The following is a 19,269-nucleotide window of genomic DNA, read 5'->3' on the forward strand; positions in this document are numbered from 1 at the left end:
TGCATGTTTTCATGCTATTTTTTGTTAAATGTTACATGTTCTAAAATTTTGAAAATGTCAATGTTTACTTGGCAGATCCTTCGAGTTCTTGGTGAAAATGCAATTGCCGTTCGAACAAAAGCAATGAAGTGTTTATCTGAGGTTGTTGCTGTAGACCCCAGTATTCTAGCAAGGGTAAAGAAGAGTACAAATGATTCTTCTTATTTGCATACTGCATTCAAGTTAAAGTATTAGCTCTACTTAGTATAAATTATATTTTCTTCATTTTCCTTTAGCTTGATATGCAACGAGGAGTTCATGGACGTTTAATGGATAATTCCACTAGTGTTCGAGAAGCAGCAGTAGAATTATTAGGTCGATTTGTTCTTTGTCGACCTCAGCTTGCTGAGCAGTATTATGATATGCTGATTGAAAGAATATTGGTATGTTTGTTTTGTCATTTTTATTATGATTCATGGTACCTATGATTTCTAGTATCACATTTTTAAATTGTTAAACTAGAAAAGTTAGAAAAGTAGATATCAATCATATATTTGTATTGCCTAGTCTCTGTATTATAGCAGCTTTCTAAAGAGGGACATGTTTCTTCCAACCCCCACCCAGCCCCCGCAAGAAAACCCGTCAATGTCTATTTTACATAGCCACCCTAAAGACAGTTTAAACCAGATTAAATATTAAAAGCTATGGTTTGTGACCCTATAGTGCTGATGAGTCAGTGGGTTTGAAGGCAGGGGAAGCTAATAGGTACTCCTGGTGCCAAGAACTGAATCCGGAAAGGGGTGGCTGGACAGCAGCAAATTCTAATCTCCAGTCTCCCAGTTTTAGAAAGCAGAAAAAAGGTCCTCCATTCCTGCCTTATCTTGAGCTGAGAGCTAAAAGTCCTTATGATTGGACAGAGTGCCTATAAGGGCAGGAGACACAGATTTCAGGCCGACTGATCCCCAGACCCAAACAAAGAACTGAAGAAGAACATGTTTACTGCTTGATACAGTAAAACAAATCATTGTCGAAAATTGGACTCCTTTTTTCAGTTACTACTGCCTTTTAATGGTGCAAGTTTACATTAAGTAAATGATAGGAACAACAATGGCATAAATATTTTGGACAGGAATCTAGAATAAATTTGTATGTATGTACATGAACAGGAGGAACTATTTCATTGAGAGGTAAGTGCAGAATTTTGGTATCTGACCATATTTTTGGATCCTTTGTATATATCTGCCTGTTTCCTTAAAGCTGAATTATGACAAGTTTTAGATAAAATGAAGTGAGAAAGCCATTTGAGTCTTAAGAACAAACTTAAGAAATGCTATCCTAAGATCGTCTTTTCTTGTATGTCATGGAATTCTCTGGCTCTGAAGCCTTTTTCTTGGAAAATAAAAAGAAACAGGAAACATTGGCATTACAGAATATCTGTGGAATTTCCACATCACCCACTGCAGGCATACTGACTTCTGTTAACTCAACAGAAGTCTATCAGGAACAGGATTGGGTATTCCCCACAGTGATAAGAGTTTATCTACCTTTAGTTTGCTATCAGAATATTATGTGACTGGGAGTTCAAGATAATTTCAGCTTCCGCTAGCATAAAATCTTGATTGAAACAAAGAATTTAAGGAGAAGTGGAAGAAATTTTTTCCTTTTAGTTAATTAGTCTTTTCAAGAATGAAAGGCACAATCAATAAGATTCTCAAAGCTAATGAACTGACAACACCTACCAAAGTAGTATATCCTAAAATATTTTCATGGTTGTCAGACTGCATAATGGAAATAATTTTGTACATTAAGTGTCTAGTGCTTTTTATTTCTTTTTAAAACTCTTTAATTATGGAAATTTGTGAACTTAAGAGTAATAGTGCAGTGAACACTCAAGTATGTAGCACCATATTTCATCTGTATTTTTTGCTAAATTAGTTTAAATAAAACATTTGTCTACTTCTTCTGTGGATACTTCAGCCTACCTGTCCAAAAAAAATGTGGGTACTGCTCTTATAAACAAAAACTGCTGTCTCATCCAACCAAATTAACAGTCTGTAAATATCATCTAATAACCAGTTTATATTCAGATTCTCCAATAGTCCTAAAAACTGGTGGAAAAAACTTATTTTCTAGCTTTTTTTTTTTTTTTTTAACAGAATCCAGCCAAAGAGCATACTTTGCATTTGGTGATCATGTTTTAAAATTTAGAGTATTCTCTTTTTTATACACTGCCCCCATGACAGTGACTCATTTAAAAAGACCAGGGTCAGTCTTGTTATTTCCTCATGGTTTTATTTAATTTGTTCTTTTGTTTCTTGTATTTCTTACTAACTATAAGATGATAGGGACAGTGGTTCAATTGGATTTAGATTTAACACTTCTGTTAAAAATACTTCATATTAAAAAAAAAAATACTTCATATGCTGTTTAAGTGCCACTATTCTAAAAGCTTCATGTTTATTATTCCACTTAATTTTGGTGAGCTTGTGTTCTAGTCTTGTGTTCAGTGCTGTTTAATATTTTTTTATGTCTTGGATTTCATATTTTTAAAGTAAAACAATATAATAACCCATATTTATAGTAACATTAGTAAGAAAGCATAGAGGGAGGAAATATATAGACCATCTTTATCATGTTAGTAGTCAATAGACTGCCTGATAGTGTTTATTTTTTAATTTTATTTTATCACATTTCATACATCAAGCATCTTGATTTTTCTGATATTTAAAAATATTTTCTGTTCTTAGGATACTGGTATCAGTGTCAGGAAAAGGGTAATAAAGATTCTAAGAGACATCTGTATTGAACAGCCAACATTTCCAAAAATTACGGAAATGTGTGTAAAAATGATTCGCAGAGTCAATGATGAAGAGGGCATTAAGGTAAGATGAAATGGTGACTACTTTAAAATTTTTTCATTTGTGTTTTAAGTAATTTAAGTGTTCATTGTATCTAAATTTTGTTGTTATATATGTAAAATATGACTTATAAAACCTTTATAAGCGAATCAACATTTTTAGATTATAAATTCAAAAAAGACATATTTTCTTACGTTTTTATTTCTAGATCTTATGTAAATAAAATCTGATCTTTCTCAATCAATTGAATTATAATATTTAATGTCATCGTAGTGATTACATTATATGCAGGAAGTTTATTAAATTAATTTTCAAATAGTATGTATTTGGTTTTCTAAGTTAAATACTTCTTTGAAAGTTCATTCTTATTCATTAATTTATTTGTACATTATTGTCCCCTGTATTTGTTCTTGTGTTTGTTTTTAACAACATTTCCCCAAAAGTAGTAAAAATATTCTTTAGTTGGATCAAAAACATTTGAGTGTATACTATGCAGATTTCGTAGGGTAGGCATAATATCACCTATTTAAAATTTTTACCAATTGTAAAAGATTATAAATTTAAGAAATTAATTGATGAATGTTTCTAAACTGAGAAATTCATGCCAAAAATTCCTGGTAGTTTATGTTTTGATTAGTTATTTATATCTTTGGGATGGTTTTTTTTGTTTGTTTTGTTTTAATAAATTCTTTTCACACTACGGGGCTTGAACTCATGACCCAGAGATCAGGAATTGTATGCTGTACTGACTGAGCCAGCCAGGTGCCCCAACTTTGTTTTGGGTTTTAATAAGAATTTGGGATTGATAATTTTGCCGTTTGTTTTAGTTGTGTAGTTTGAAATTTTCTTTCTTCTAGAAATTAGTAAATGAAACATTCCAAAAACTCTGGTTTACTCCAACTCCACACAATGACAAAGAAGCAATGACAAGGAAAATTTTAAACATCACTGATGTGGTAAGAACTGGAACAAAGGTGTGGTCTCTGTGGTTGCAAACCTAGTTTAGGCCTACCCCCTCTTACGAAGAATAATATTTTAATAATAATAATTATTGTAAGAATAATATTAATTGTAAGAAATAGACATCTTTTCATAGTTACCTTTGAGACTGAGCTAGATCATTGCTTCTCATGGTGGACATGGCCCAGGTTGTGCTTGAGGTGATCTATTAGCATATGAAAAGAAGGTATTAGAATTCCATGTGTTTGTTTAATTTAAATATAATCCTTAATTATATTTTTATGTATATTATATATCCAAATTATTAGTATAATAGGTTCATGTATAAAATTTATAAACTCTATTAGGAAACAGTGTGCATGTATTTGGGTACTTTCTTAAATTTTTTGCTGATGGGAGATGCAGCCTAAAGAGATAACTAAGCTTTTCAGTCAACTACTGCTGGTTTTCGGTCTGCATTGAAAGAAACAGATTATAGGTGTGCCTCAGTGTTAAAATATTTTGGTAATAACTGGCTGTATATTTCTTGAAGAAGTAAGGTGGTATTTTGAAAGTAACTAGAGTTTTTACCTTTAGCCTTATATCCTGTTGTTCTAAACTTTCCCTGTTGACCTATCATCTAATTTTACTGGCCTATGAGTGATACTGTCCTTTGTTAGGTAATTGATAGTAGTCTAGATTTAATACGACTATGTTTATCAAATTATCTTTTGACATCATTAACATAAGTGCTAAAACAAAGTAAAATAGTAAGCAATTAATTACAATTAATTACAATTAATATTTCAATGATGAAATATTTGGTTAATCTTGACATTTAATACTATGGTTGACCCTTTAGCTGCACAGGTCCACTTATACACGGATTTATTTCAGTAAATACAATATAGTACTATAAGTTGTATTTTCTGTTCGATAGGATTTTTTTTACTACCATTTTCTCTCCTCTAGCTTACTCCATTACTGTAAGAGTATGGTATATGATACATATATCATACAATATATGTGTTAATCACCTGTTTATGTTATTGATAAGGCTTCTGGTCAGCAGTAGGCTTTTAAAAGTTAAGTTTGGGGGAAATTAAAGTTATACGTAGATTTTCCTGTGTGCAAGGAGTCAGCATCCCTAAACCCTGCATTGTTCAGGGTCAGCTGAACTTCCCTTTACATTTCTGGAGATACTCAGGGGATGCAAAGAAGATGAGATTGGTATTTCTACATAATCACTTCTTGGCATTCATTCACTTAAGCACTGATACTGAAATTCGCTGTATTCCTCCACTGATTAAAAACAGAGAGGGGGAAGAAGGAAAAGTGGATGAAGAGGTAACAGTAGCCCAGGGATAGCAACCTAAAATGGGATAGTACTTTTTCAGAAAACATGAGTTAAGATAAATCTCATTATGTTTAATTATACGCACAAGCTCCAAACCTTTTCGACCCAAAGTACTTTTTGTTTTGAGCATACATTTTGTATTATCATTTACAAGTTCATCTTTGTTTCACTCATGTCTTTGTATCTTCTATCTAGAAGGAAAATAATAAGCAAACATTTCTATTTGTATTTTAAATCTTAGATTTTTCTAATTGAAGTTATTATTCAAAATGTAATATCCTATATTTTTTAAAGTTTTTTTTTAACTTTAGTTAGTTAACATACAGTGTAATATGAATTTCAGGTGTACAATATACTGATTGAGCACTTCCATACATCATCCAGTGTTCATCACAACAAATGCTCTCCTTAATCTTCCTCACCTATTTCACGCATCTTCCCATCCACCTTTCCTCTAATACCTTAATTTCAATACATTAAACTAATTTCTGGAATATCTTCTAAAGTGTTTTTAAAATAAAATTGTTTAGCATTGGTAAATTACTGGTCTACTAAAAGAATAGTTTACTTTAAAACTAATTTTTAAATGAGAACATTGAGACATTAATATACTTCAAGCTAAAACATAGCAAAGATTTGATTTTTGTTTTTGTTTTTCAGATTTTTAAGTAAATTTCTAATTTTGATAGTTTCACCATATTTTCCCGCTTAGGTTGCAGCATGCAGAGATACTGGATATGACTGGTTTGAGCAACTCCTTCAAAACGTGAGTGTTATTTTGACTCCTGATAACAAATAACATGAAATTTAATAGAAGGTTAGTTCTTTATAAGCTTAATGATTTAAAAGAATCTTTTCAGTTATTTTTTAAGAATTTTTCTTTTGAGGGAGAACATTTATTTCAGTATATTAGGCTGAATGTGCTGGTTAATATCCCTATTTAATAAATTATTCGATGCCTGTTGTAAGTAAGTTTTCTAAATCAGTAATTGAAATTCTGTCTTCTCTGCCTTCCAGATAATTATTTTTTTCTTATCCCTTTAATTTATGTGTTAGACATGAAATCTACAGATTTACAGATTGCATTAAATATATATTTACGTTTTTGATGTTATAAAATGTGTAGAATTTCCTATAATAGTGCAGAATTAAACTACAGTTGTTCTTAAAAATTTCATTCATAAAAATGTTTATCTCCCTATGAATTTTTTTATTTCAGAAATTTTAAATAGTTAGAACTACTCATCACCTAGCTTCAAAGTTATCAGCATTTTCCCAATCTTGTTTTACTCTAATCCTTTGCTTATATTTTTTTTTAATTATTTTTTCTTGGCTGTAGTACTTTTAAAGCAAACCCCATACTTTATATCATTTCACCATAAACATTTTAGTGTCTAAAGAATTTCTTTAACAGAAATTACTTTTAAAAAATAACCAGAATATCATTATCATCTATATCAAAATAAATATTAATAAGTTTTCCCTAATATCTAATACCTATTCAATGTTCATGTTTCCCTGATTGTCTCAAAAATGTATTTGTATATTTGGTTTGCAGTTGCTTTGGTTGATAAGGCTTTTAAGTCTCTTCTCTTAATCTATGATAGTCAACCCCTTACCCCTCTATTTTTTCATGTCACTTATAAGTTTTCCTATAGAATGTCCCACATTCTAGATTTCATAGATCTTTTCCTTCTGGTGTCATTTAAGTTATTCCTCTATTCACCATATTTTTTTCTGTAAACTCTTAGATCTAGAGCCTTAATAATATTGAAGTTCAATTTTGGGAGTAGGAGACCAGGATGATGCTGAATATTAGTGATCACATCAGGAGGCACATGTTTGCTTATCCCACTTTCAGTTTAGATGTTGTCAACCTGGTGCACCTATTATAACGAGTTTGTTCATTTTTTTTAATGTCAGCATGAATGAATAGATTTGTATGTCTTTATATTTTATTTTATTTATATTTTCATCAGGGGAAGGGGCAGAAGGAGAGGGAGATAGAGAACCCTTACCAGGGTCAATGCCCAGCATCAGCCTGTTGCAGGGCTCAATCACATAGCCATGAGATCATGACCTGAACCGAAATCAAGTCAGACACTTAACCAACTGAGCCACCCAACTGCCCTATATTGTATTTTAAATGTTCTAATCATAATTTTTTTTTTGAAGTTCAGATTGTCCCATCTTTGGCCAGTGGTAGTCCCTTCAGGTTGGTCTTTTATACTTTTGTTATAACCTTATTACTCTTGTGTAACCTGATCACTTTTTGGCCTCTACAAGATGCCCTAGACTCAACTTGTACATTTTCTGTCCCAAACCTAAAATCAGCCATTTTTCCAAAGAGCCCTAATTCCCTTTGCAGAGAAGAATTTAGATGCTGCAGATGTTCTTTGCTAATAGGTTATTATAGCTTTGGGCCTTTTCCAGAGGATAGAGCTAAAAAATATGTATTTTTTAGAAAGGCAAAAATAAATCAAGAATTAATATTGATTGTTTTATTCAAATTTTGTATTTTTCTTTGGTTTTATTCTTTCCTTTAGGCTAAAAGTCTTGGTTCCCAAGGAAAAGAACATAATTTACTTGCTTTGTCCTCCTATATTAACAAAAACACTGAATACAGTTTATAAGATTGCTTTGCATTTCTTTTTTTTTTTTTTTTTTTTAAGATTTTATTTATTTATTTGACAGAGAGAGAGAGATCACAAGTAGGCAGAGAGCGAGGGGGAAGCAGGCTCCCTGCTGGGCAGAGAGCCGGATGTGGGGCCCGATCCCAGGACTTTGAGATCATGACCTGACCTGAAGGCAAAGGTTTAACCCAGTGAGCCACCCAGGTGCCCCGCATTTCTTTTTACCTATAGCTCACTAAAGACATATTACTAAAAGTCCATCTTTTTTTTTTTTTTTTTTTTTTTTTTGAAGGGGGTGGAGGGCCAAATGGAGTGGGAGAAAGAGAATCTTAAGCAGGCTCCATTGTGGGCTCCATCTCACAACCCTGAGATCGTGACCTGCACCAAAATCAAGAGTCACACGCTCAGCCGACTGAGCCATCCAGGCACTCATTAAAAGCCCTTCTTGAACTAAATTTTTTCTGTTTGATTATATCAACAAGCTCCTGTCTAGTTAAGTCCGTGTATTTCTGTCTACTATTGTATATTTAGCAATATTTTTAACAGTCAACCAGAATTGTTTTCTTGAAGCACAATCAAGATCTAGAATATCATCCTTCAAACTTCTTTGCACCTCTTTATAGTTGGTACTCTTTCCTTGGTCCCGAGAAACAACCAGTCTACTTTTTGTCACTAAAGTTAGACCTTTTGTAGGATTTCATATCAGTGGATCATACAGCATGTAGTTTTTTTGTGTTTGACTTCTTTTAATTAGAATATTGCTAGTATATTAATATTTTATTCATTTTTATTGCTGACAATTATCAGTAGTATATACTTATGGTAATTTCTTAACTCACAAATTTATGGATTTGTGTTTCCAGCTTAGACTTTTCTGAATAATGCTGCCATGAATATTTGTGTGCAAGTGTTTGTGTGGATGAGCGTTTTTATTTTTCTTGGGTAAATTCATATAAATGTGATTGCTGGGTCATGTGGTGAATGAGAAATGGCCAGACTCTTTCCAAAATGGCTGAACCATTTTGAATTTCTACCAGCAATGTTCCAGTTGTTCTACATTCTCACCAATACTTGGTTTTGTCATTCTTTTTAACTTCAGCCATCTGTTGGTGTGCAGTAATACATTGCTTTTAAAAAAAATTTTTTAAGGGGCACCTGGGTGGCTCAGTGGGTTAAAGCCTCTGTCTTCGGCTCGGGTCATGACCCCAGGATCCTGGGATCAAGCCCCGCATCAGACTCTCTGCTCAGCGGGGAGACTGCTTCCTTCTCTCTCTCTGCCTGCCTCTCTGCCTACTTGTGATTTCTTCTGTCAAATAAATAAAAAAATTTAGGGCACCTGGGTGGCTCAGTGGGTTAAGCCGCTGTCTTCGGCTCAGGTCATGATCTCGGGGTCCTGGGATCGAGTCCCGCATCGGGCTCTCTGCTCAGCAGGGAGCCTGCTTTTCTCTCTCTCTCTCTCTCTCTGCCTGCCTCTCCATCTACTTGTGATCTCTGTCAAATAAATAAATAAAATCTTAAAAAAAATTTTTTTTTTTAAATTTTAAACATCTTCATGGTATTTTCATATGTTCTTCAGTCTATAATATCTTAGGTTCTCTTCCTAAATCATCTTCTATATATTATCTTTTATTTCATAAGTTTACATAATATATTTGGTATCATTTCCCTCCTAAGTCAAATAATTAGCTCTATGTTACAATGCATTGTGACCGTCTTACTTATATTTATGTCAGTCATCCCAGATGGGACATAATAATTTCAAAAAGGCTCTACAACCACATGTTTCATCTGATAATTACAATAAGTAAGAATTAATTGTAGCTATCAGAACTGTCATTTAGTATTACAAAAAAGGATCTAAGATAATATCCATATGTATTATTGGCAAGTTAGAAGCAGAAAGGAGATGACTAGTTTTGTAATCTCTTAGCAGTAAATTCTATGTTCTTATATCTTTACTTTCTAGTCCTTTTTGGCTACTTGTTCATTCAGTCCTTTTTCCCCATTGTGTATTTTACTTTAGTTTCTGACAATAGTTTATCAGTGACACTGTGACTTCATGATACATCATTAGATTAACAGAATTTAATTTATTGAAAGAAATAAAGCTTAAAAATATTTATTATAGGGACACCTGGGTGGCTCAGTGGGTTAAAGCCTCTGCCTTCCGCTCAGGTCATTATCTCAGGGTCCTTGGATCGAGCCCCACATCAGGCTCTCTGCTCAGCGGGAACCTGTTTTCCCCACCCCCCACCACCTGCCTCTCTGCCTACTTGTGATCTCTGTCTGTCAAATAAATAAAATCTTCTTTAAAAAAATTTATTAAGGGGTGCCTGGGTGGCTCAGTGGGTTAAAGCCTCTGCCTTCGGCTCAGGTCATGATCTCAGGGTCCTGGGATCAAGCCCCACATTGGGCTCTCTGCTCAGTGGGGATCCTGCTTCCCTCTCTCTCTGCCTGCCTCTCTGCCTACTTGTGATCTCTGTCTGTCAAATAAATAAATAAAATCTTTTTTAAAAATTTATTATAGATGCATTTAAAGAGACATAACCACTCTTAGCAGTTGCAGCAACATGTATGCATAACTTTTAAGAGAGCTTAGGAAGGATATAGAGAATAGACTGCCAGAATCATTGGAAATTCTTGAGTCAAAAATAATTAGTACACATGGGTGCACCAGGCTGGCTCAGTCGGTAGAGCATACAGCTCTGGATCTTGGAATTGTGAGTTTGAGCCCACAGTGGGGGTAAAGTTTAAAAAAAAAATTGCCAACACTTTGGGTGCCTGGATTGCTCAGTTGGTTAAGTGTCTGCCTTCGTCTTGGGTCATGATCCCAGTGTCCTGGGATTGAGCCCCATATCAGGCTGCCTGCTCAGTGAGGAGCCTGCTTCTCATTCTCCTCCCCCTGTTGTGCATGCTCTCTCTCTCTCTCTCTCTCAAATAAATAAAATCTTAAGAGAAAAGGATTAACACACTTCAGCTATTTCCACTTGAGCTCATATACACATTCTACTCCATCCAGTTTCCATTACTTCTCATTTTTATTATTTTTGTGTTGAGTGAGTTTCTTATGGATCAGTGATTCTCAACATATGGAATGTAGTCATCTTTTAGGGAAACTTATAGTACTGTGGCTTCAAATTCAGACATGCATCAAACTGTCAAAATAAATAATTTATTAGTATATACACATACACCTTAAATGTATGCAGATTCATTGCCTTCATAACCTTTAATGAATTCATAGTTTTATAACTTTTTTTTTTAGATTTTTATTTATTTATTTGAAAGACAGAGATCGCAAGTAGGCAGAGAGGCAGGCAGAGAGAGAGGAGGAAGCAGGCTCCCTGCTGAGCAGAGAGCCCGATGCGGGGCTCGATCCCAGGACCCTGAGATCATGACCTGAACCGAAGGCAGTGGCCCAACCCACTGAGCCACCCAGGCGCCCCAGTTTTATAACTTTTAATGAATTCATAGTTTTTTGCCATTTTTCAGTAGCGCATGAAAGAAAAATTTCTATCATGAAAGTCCTTGTATGTTTTAATTTCTATAAAGTAGTCTAATTAGTTTAAACCACTGTCAAATCCCTATGATAAGTACACAAAAATTGAATTGATTTTTTTTTTTAGTGCCACTCATTTTCATTGCTTATCAACCAAGACTATGGTCCTTTTTTAGTTTATAAGAAAATGGCTCGGTTGTGAGCCACTCGGAAAGTGGCTCAGTTGGTTAAGCATCTGCCTTGGGCTCAAGTAAATGATCCCAGGGTCCTGGGATCAAACCCCACGTCTGTTGCACTCCATGCTCAGGTGGGAGTCTACTACTCCCTCTATTCTGCCCCTCCCCGACATGTGCTCTCTCTTGAGCGTGCCTGCTCACTCTCTCTCAAATAAATGAATAAAATCTTTAAAATTATTTTTAAAAAAGAAATGCAGACAGTGAAAAAAACTTGAATAACATATATTTCATATGTTCCTGGCCTAGTACTCTAAAACAAGATCTCCTTGAAGTTTACAGTCAAATACTTTATCAACCAATGAATGAACAGGAAAATTAATGTACTCATGTAATTTAATAGTACCCCACATCTTAAAGGAGGAGACTACTGAAACATAGAGCAACTTAGATGAATAATAAAAACATTACAAAGAGTTAAGAAGACTTACACAGTAGAGTACATATTCTGATTCCATTTATATAAAATTCTAAGAGAGTCAGAAACTAGTCTGTATTGGAAAAATTCAGAAGAGTGGTTGCAGGGGACCAGGGATTGATATGGAAGGGACATGTACTAGGGTTCTCCAGACTAGCAGAACCAATGGGATACTGAGAGGAGAGAGAAAATGATCTATTATAAGGAATTGGCTCATGGAGTTGTGGTGCCTCTTAAATCCCCAAATCTGCTGTCTGTAAGCTAGAAGTCCAGAGAAGCTACTGGTATAGTTTGGTCTTTGTCTGAAGGTCTGAACTAGGGTACACAATGGTATAAATCCCAGTTGGAGTACAAGAGAAACCTGATGTCCCAGCTCAGACAGAGAATAGTCAGTTTCTTCCTTCTTCCACCTTTTGTTCTTTTCAGGCCCTCAGTGGCTTCTGTGATACCCACCCAAATTAGAGAGGATAATCTGCTTTACTCAGTCCACCATTTCAAATGTGAATCTCACCCAGAAACATCCTCACCAATACCCAGAAGTAATATTAGCCGAATAACTGGGTATTCTGTGGCCCAGTCAAGTTGACACATAAAATTAACCATTACAAATCCACTTTGTCGACTTGGCACTTATATATATATCTCTTTAAACCATACTTCAGGGGCACCTGGGTGGCTCAGTGGGTTATGCCTCTGCCTTCGGCTCAGGTCATGATCTCAGGGTCCTGGGATTGAGCCCCGCATCGGGCTTTCTGCTCAGCAGGGAGCCTGATTCCCCCCTCTCTCTCTCTGCCTGCCTCCTCTCTGCCTGCCTGTGATCTCTATCAAATAAATAAATAAAATCTTTAAAAAAGAACAAAACATACTTCATTTCCAAAAACAATAACAAGGTCATAGTTCCACCTAACATGATACAGCTATCCTGCATACAACCAAAAATGCACGAATCTCTTTCCCAGGAGAAAAAAATGAAGCCCTTGAGTGATAGTTACTCTTCTCTTTGATATCCCATAACTTAAATATACTATGATATGAAGTCAATACATCTTGTGTTCTATGGTAAAGGAATAAGAGGGGAAAAAATTATTTGCTCTTTCCTCTCTCCCTCCTTCTCCCTCTTACCATCCCTCCCTACATACACACACACACACACACACTAATGTATTCATAACAAAATAAGTAGAAAATGCTCATGGCAGCATTTTTTTTTTTTTTCTATATCTTGTAATGTGGTCATGGCTGCCTTCTTCTGCCCACTGTCCATTCCCCTTTGCCTTCAACAAGGACCTCAGCTGGTCTTGGTTCATGGTGGAATGACTCATAACTTCATTCTTGAAGGGTCTTTACCACTAGTAGTCCTGCCTGGCTTGGGTTGCTACAGTTTTACATTGACCTTAATCACAGGAGATGGTAATACTAAGTGTTGCCATAAGGGATCTCCTATGTTCCAGACATACTCTTCCTTATCTCCAATGTCGAGCAGAATTCCAGTCTCTCTCTGGTAGTCAGGATCAGTCACTCCAGCCTGTACCCTAATTCCCTTCTTTGCCTATTGATTTAGAGGCATGAGGAGCCCAAAGTAGTTGGGTCATCACCTTAACTTCCAGTTCAGTGGGATAGTTGTGTATCCAGGTGGGAGCTCCTTCTGGAACTAAGACCTCTAGGTCAGCAAAGCATAAAGTTGCCAGAAGTAAAAATTTTGCTAGCAGGTTGCTAGAGGTAATAGTGAGTGATGCCACTCCCATTTCTACCCCTTGCAAATTTCTGGATTGTGAATCCTGGTTGTGGGCTCAACAGCACCAAATACTAGATACTGATTCAGAGCATATAGAGCCTTCTGGAGATCTTGCCCCAGCAGTGCAGGATATTGCTACCTATCTGGTGCTATATGTAACCCTTCAAAAGTCCATTCCATGTTCTATCAAGGCGCTTGGATTCATTGATTAAAAGTAATTCTGTAGAGGGGCACCTGGGTGGCTCAGTGGGTTGAGCCTCTGCCTTTGACTCGGGTCATGATCCCGGGGTCCTGGGATCGAGCCCCCGCATCGGGCTCCCTGCTCAGCGGGAAGCCTGCTTCCTCCTCTCTCTCTCTGCCTGCCTCTCTGCCTGCTGTGATCTCTCTCTGTCAAATGAATAAATAAAATCTTTAAAATAAAAAAAAAAAAGTAATTCTGTAGAATACCATGACAGTAAATAAGGCATTCTATAAATCTACAGGTGGTAGTTTTGGCAGAAGCACTGCATGCAGGGAAGGCAAGTTTGTATCCGGTGGGTCTGTTCCAGTAAGAATATTAAGAAAATGTTCCTGTGTAATCAACCTGCCCACAAGATAGCTGACTATTCACCCAGGGAGTGGTTCTATGTCAGGGACTCAGTGTTGGTCTCTGCTGCTGGTAGATTAGTCATTCAGCAGTGGCCTTAGCCACACTGGTCTTCATGAATAGAAGTCTGGGTCACTGAGCCCATGTATAACCTCCATCCCTGCCACCATGGACAGTTTGTTCATCAGCCCATTGAGCAATAAGGGTAGTTGGGAAAGAGGCTGATAATCCTCTGAGAAGATACCTACAAAATGAGTCTTCCTATCCACTTGATTATTTAATTCTTCCTCTGCTGAGGTCATCCTTCGGTGAACATTCATGTGAGATACAAGTATCCTCGTGTTTTTTGCCCAATCGGAGATGTCTATCCACATGCCTATTTTCTAAACTTCCTTGTCCCCAGCTTTCTAATCCTCTTCCTTCCAAGCCCCTAGCCATTTAGTCAAACTGTTGGCCACAGCCCATGAATCAGTGTAATACATAGCACATTTCTGGTCATTCCTTCTTCCAAACAAAGTGAACAGCCAAAGTGAACGCACTGCTCAAAAGTTCTGCCTAGTGGAAGAATTTCCCTTTACCACTGTCCTTCAGGGATGTTCCAGTCAGGAGCTATAGTGCTGCAAATGTCTACTTTGCAATGGTCCTGTATACTGTGCAGACCCAACTGTAAACCAGGTCGAAGTCTTCCTCTCCTCTGCTGGTTGATCATAGGGGATGATCGTAGGGGACTCCCCATGACTCCATAGGTACAGGCTGGAAGAGAGACCATATAGCAGGAATGAGAACCATAGGCATTTGGGCTGCTCTCACCCAGTCACATCTATACCACTTACATTTGATGATGACTGCTGCTGTGTATACCCAGCTTTATATCTTGGGAGTTGGAGTGGGGGGGGGGTCAGGTAACACCCAGTTCATCACAGGTAACTCAGATTGCATGGTAGTGTGGTGACCAATAGCTAGGCATTCAGTATCTACTAAGCCCCAGTAGCAGGCCAGGAGCTCTCTTTAAAAAGGAGAGTAGTTATCCGCAGAGAACAACAAGGCTTTGCTCCAAAATCCTAAGGGTTTGTACTGCATGCAGTTCCCCCTATGGGATCCTTCCAAAGGCTCCAAACAGAATCCCTACCTGCTGCTGACACTTTAGACACCTTTGGATCATCTGACCCATGGTGCAGAGCAGCTTGCCTAGCAGCCTGGATCTTGTGCACAGCCTTCTTCTCTTCTAGGCCCTACTCCAGCACAGGCAGCATCTCAGGTCACTCAGCAAATGAGCAAGAGTAATAAATTCAGAAAAAGAATTTGTTGCCTCTAAAATCAAAAGCCCACTAGGCATTGTGCCTCTCTTTTTGGTTATATATAGGAAAGGCCAGATGGAACAGTTTATCCTTTACCTTAGAAGGGATATCTCGACATACCCCACACCACTAAGACACTAGTAATTTCCCTGAAGTAGAAGACCCCTGAATTTTTGTTGGATGTATTTCCCCACCTTTTGACACACACAAGTCTTACCAGTAAGTCTAGAATGGTTGCTACTTTTTGCTCACTAGGTACAGTCAGCATCATACCATCAATGTAATGAACCAGTGTGATAATCTTATTAAAGGAAGAGGTAATCAGCTGGCCTTGCCTGCTGACAGCAAACTGCTTCTGGTAGGCCTTTGACAGGGATGGAGAAAAAGACATCTGCCAGAAGGTACCAGGCAACCAGGGAATGTATTAATTCGCTCAAGTAATACCTTATCTGGTACAGTAGCTGGAGTTGAAGTCACCACATGGTTAAGCTTATGCTAATCCACTGTCATTCTCCAAGATCCATCTGTCTACTGCACAGGCCAAATAAGTAAGTTGAATGAGAAGGTGGTATGAATTACCATCTCTGCATCCTTCAAGTCTCTGATGATACCACTACTCTTGACAGCCCCTCCAGTAGTGTAGTATTGCTTTCAGTGTACTATTTTCCTGGGTAGAAGCATTCCTCGTGGCTCCCACTTGGCCTTCCCACCATAATAGCCCTCACTGCATGGATCAGAGAACCAACGTGAAGATTCTGTCAGCTGCTGAGTATATCTATTCCAATTTTGCATTTTTGTACTAGGAAATAATCTCAGGGTGTATTTGGGGACCCACTGGACTCAGTGTGAAACAGACCAGAGTTATACCTCCATTGACCACCTGACCTCCAAATCCCACCCCTACTCTGACTTATGGGCCACAGCAACCTTTAGGGTCTCCTGGAATTAGTGCCAGTTTGGAACCAACATCTAATAATCCCTAAAAGGCCTGATCAATTCCCTTTCCTCCAATGTACAGTTAACCTGATAAAAGACCATAGGTCGCTTTGTGGAAGGTTAGGTAAAGAATTAACAGTATGTTTTCCATAGAGTATGGGACTCCTTCCATACTTAAGGAATCAAGAGGATTCCTCAGAGAATGACAAAATGTGTGTGTCACCAAAATTCATATGTTGAAGCCTAATCCCTAGTGTGATACTAGGAGGTGGGGCTTTGGGGGATGATTAGATCATGAGGGTGGAGCCCTTGTGAATCAGATTAATGCTCTTCTAAGAAGAAACACAGAGAGATGATCTCTCTGTTCTCTGCCACATAAGGATATAACAAGAAGACCATCATCTGCAAGCTAGGGAAAGAATCTTTACCAGAAGATGCTGGCACCTTGGTCTCAGATTTCCCAGCTTCCAGAACTATGAGAAATAAATCTCTATTTAAGCCACCTAGTCTATGGTATTTATTATAGCAGCCCAAGCTAATACAGAAATTGATACCAAAAAGTAGGATACAGCTGAAAACAAATAATGTGGGAGTGGCTTTGGAGCTGGGTAATATGTAGAGACTAGAAGAGTTTTGATGTGCTATACTAGAAAAAGCTGATATTTCAAGGGACCTTGAAAGGCAGTTCTTGTGAGGGCTCAGAGAGAAAAGAAGCTGTAGAGAAAGCTTTTGTCTTCTTAGAGAATACTTATATTCATATACAGAATGTTGATAGAAATACTGACAGTAAAGGCCATTCTGATGGGGTCTCAGACGGAACTGAGAAACATGCTATTGGACAGCAGAAAAAGCAGTCTTTGTTACAAAGGGGCAAAGAACTTGGCTGAGTTGTGTTCTTGTTCTGGTGTTTTTATGAAAGGTAGAACTTCAAGCATGAAATTGGATATTTATCTAAGGAGATTTCTAAGTAAAGTGTTGAAGGAGCAATTTGTTTTGTTTATAATCAAATACGATTTCTCCTTCAGCCAGTGAGTGGGTAAAAAGACTGATAGATGCACACAGTTTCATAGTATTCCACATCATAAAGGAACAAACTGTTGATACGTACGACTTAGGTAAATAATGAAAACATTATGCAGAGTGAAGGAAGCCCTGCACAGAAGAGTACATGTTTTGATCTATATGAAGTTCTAGGAGAAGCAAAATTAATCTGTATTGGAAAGACTCAGAAGAATGATTGCAGGGGGTCAGGGATTGACTGGGAAGTAACGTGAGGGAACTTTCAAGGATGATGGTAATATTCTCTACCAGTGGTTCTAAGAGTTAAAGTTACTGAGAGTACCTGCAACTTGTTACATACACGAATTCTAAGGCTTTACCCCAGTAACTCTGAGGGTGGGCCCCCATTCTATATTTTATAGTCTCTCCAGATGATTCTGATATGAGCTACAGATGTAGATCACTGTTCTGTATCTTGATAGGAGTTTGAGTTCTAATGGTGAATGCACTTAACAAAACTGAGGAAATGAACACTGAAGATTTGAACATTTGATTTTGTGTAAATTTTATCTCAAAGGGGAAGAAAGTATACTGTTTACAGTTTACTTTGAAATACATCAAAAATAAGATGGATAAAGATGTATGTGTATGTATACATATGCATATGTATATACATGCGCTTATGCATATATAAGCATAGGGCTGGTTTAACATCAGTGTGTGTGTATGATTTAACACCAAAGAAGAAGAAATAAGTAATCACTCCAGGAAGCACAGGAAAAAATTTTGATAAAATTTAATAACTTTGAATGATAACTTCTAATAAAGTAGGAACAAATTCGAACAAAATAACTATAAACCTAAAATGAAAATCATGCAAAATGGGAATAAGTTCAGAGATCTCATCAAAATAAAAAATAATCGGCAAGGGGCACCTGGCTGGTTCAATTGGTAGAGCATGTACTTTTGATCTCAGGGTCTTGAGTTCAAGCTTCATGCTGGGTATGGAGCCTACTTAAAAACAAAAGAAGAGGGTGCCTGGGTGGCTCAGTGGGTTAAGCCTCTGCCTTCAGCTCAGACCATGATCTCAGGGACCTGGGATCGAGTCCCGCATCGGGCTGTCTGCTCTGCGGGGGCCTGCTTCTCCCCCATCTCTCTCTACCTGCCTCTCTGCCTACTTGCAGTCTCTCTCCGTCAAATAAATAAGTAAAGTCTTTAAAAAAAAACTTTTTTTAAATAAAAGAAGAAAAAAAATACAGTCATCAGATATGTTGAGATGATTGTAAAATATATGTGGAAAAGCAGAGAACTAAAAATAATTTTTAAAATTTTTAAAATGCAGGAGAACTGACTTGCCTTACCAAATATAGGACTTATTTTAAAGATCTAGTAGATAGTGTGGTACTAAATAGACCAATAGAACAAGATGGAGAGCCCAAAAATAAGCCTCCAGGTATTTAGGATATACTTTTTTTTTTTTTTTAGGATATACTTTTAAAATAGAAGTGGCACTGCAGCTAATGAGGAAAGAACAGAGTTCTCAGTAAATGGGGCTGAGACGATTGGCTATTGAAAAGGAATTTTTCGGGGCGCCTGGGTGGTTCAGTGGGTTAAAGCCTCTGCCTTCGGCTCAGGTCATGATCCCAGGGTCCTGGGATCGAGCCCCGCATCGGGCTCTCTGCTCAGCGGGGAGCCTGCTTCCTCCTCTCTCTCTCTCTCTCTCTCTCTCTCTCTCTGCCTGCCTCTCTGCCTGCCTGTGATCTCTATCTGTCAAATAAATAAATAAAATCTTAAAAAAA

General features: G+C 37.1%; 1 protein-coding gene across 2 annotated transcripts in view; it reads left to right on the top strand.

Moving 5' to 3' along the window:
* NIPBL (NIPBL cohesin loading factor) overlaps positions 1–19,269 on the top strand; it is a 203,189-nt gene that overhangs the window by 157,950 nt on the left and 25,970 nt on the right. For both annotated transcript variants that reach the window (XM_047731887.1, XM_047731888.1), the window contains exons 28-32: positions 76–174; positions 276–422; positions 2,727–2,861; positions 3,695–3,793; positions 5,846–5,899. In XM_047731887.1, coding sequence (XP_047587843.1) covers positions 76–174; positions 276–422; positions 2,727–2,861; positions 3,695–3,793; positions 5,846–5,899 — 534 coding nt within the window. The remainder of the gene's footprint in view (positions 1–75; positions 175–275; positions 423–2,726; positions 2,862–3,694; positions 3,794–5,845; positions 5,900–19,269) is intronic.

This window comes from Lutra lutra, chromosome 5 (genome assembly GCF_902655055.1).
Source record: "Lutra lutra chromosome 5, mLutLut1.2, whole genome shotgun sequence".
NCBI lineage: Eukaryota > Metazoa > Chordata > Mammalia > Carnivora > Mustelidae > Lutra > Lutra lutra.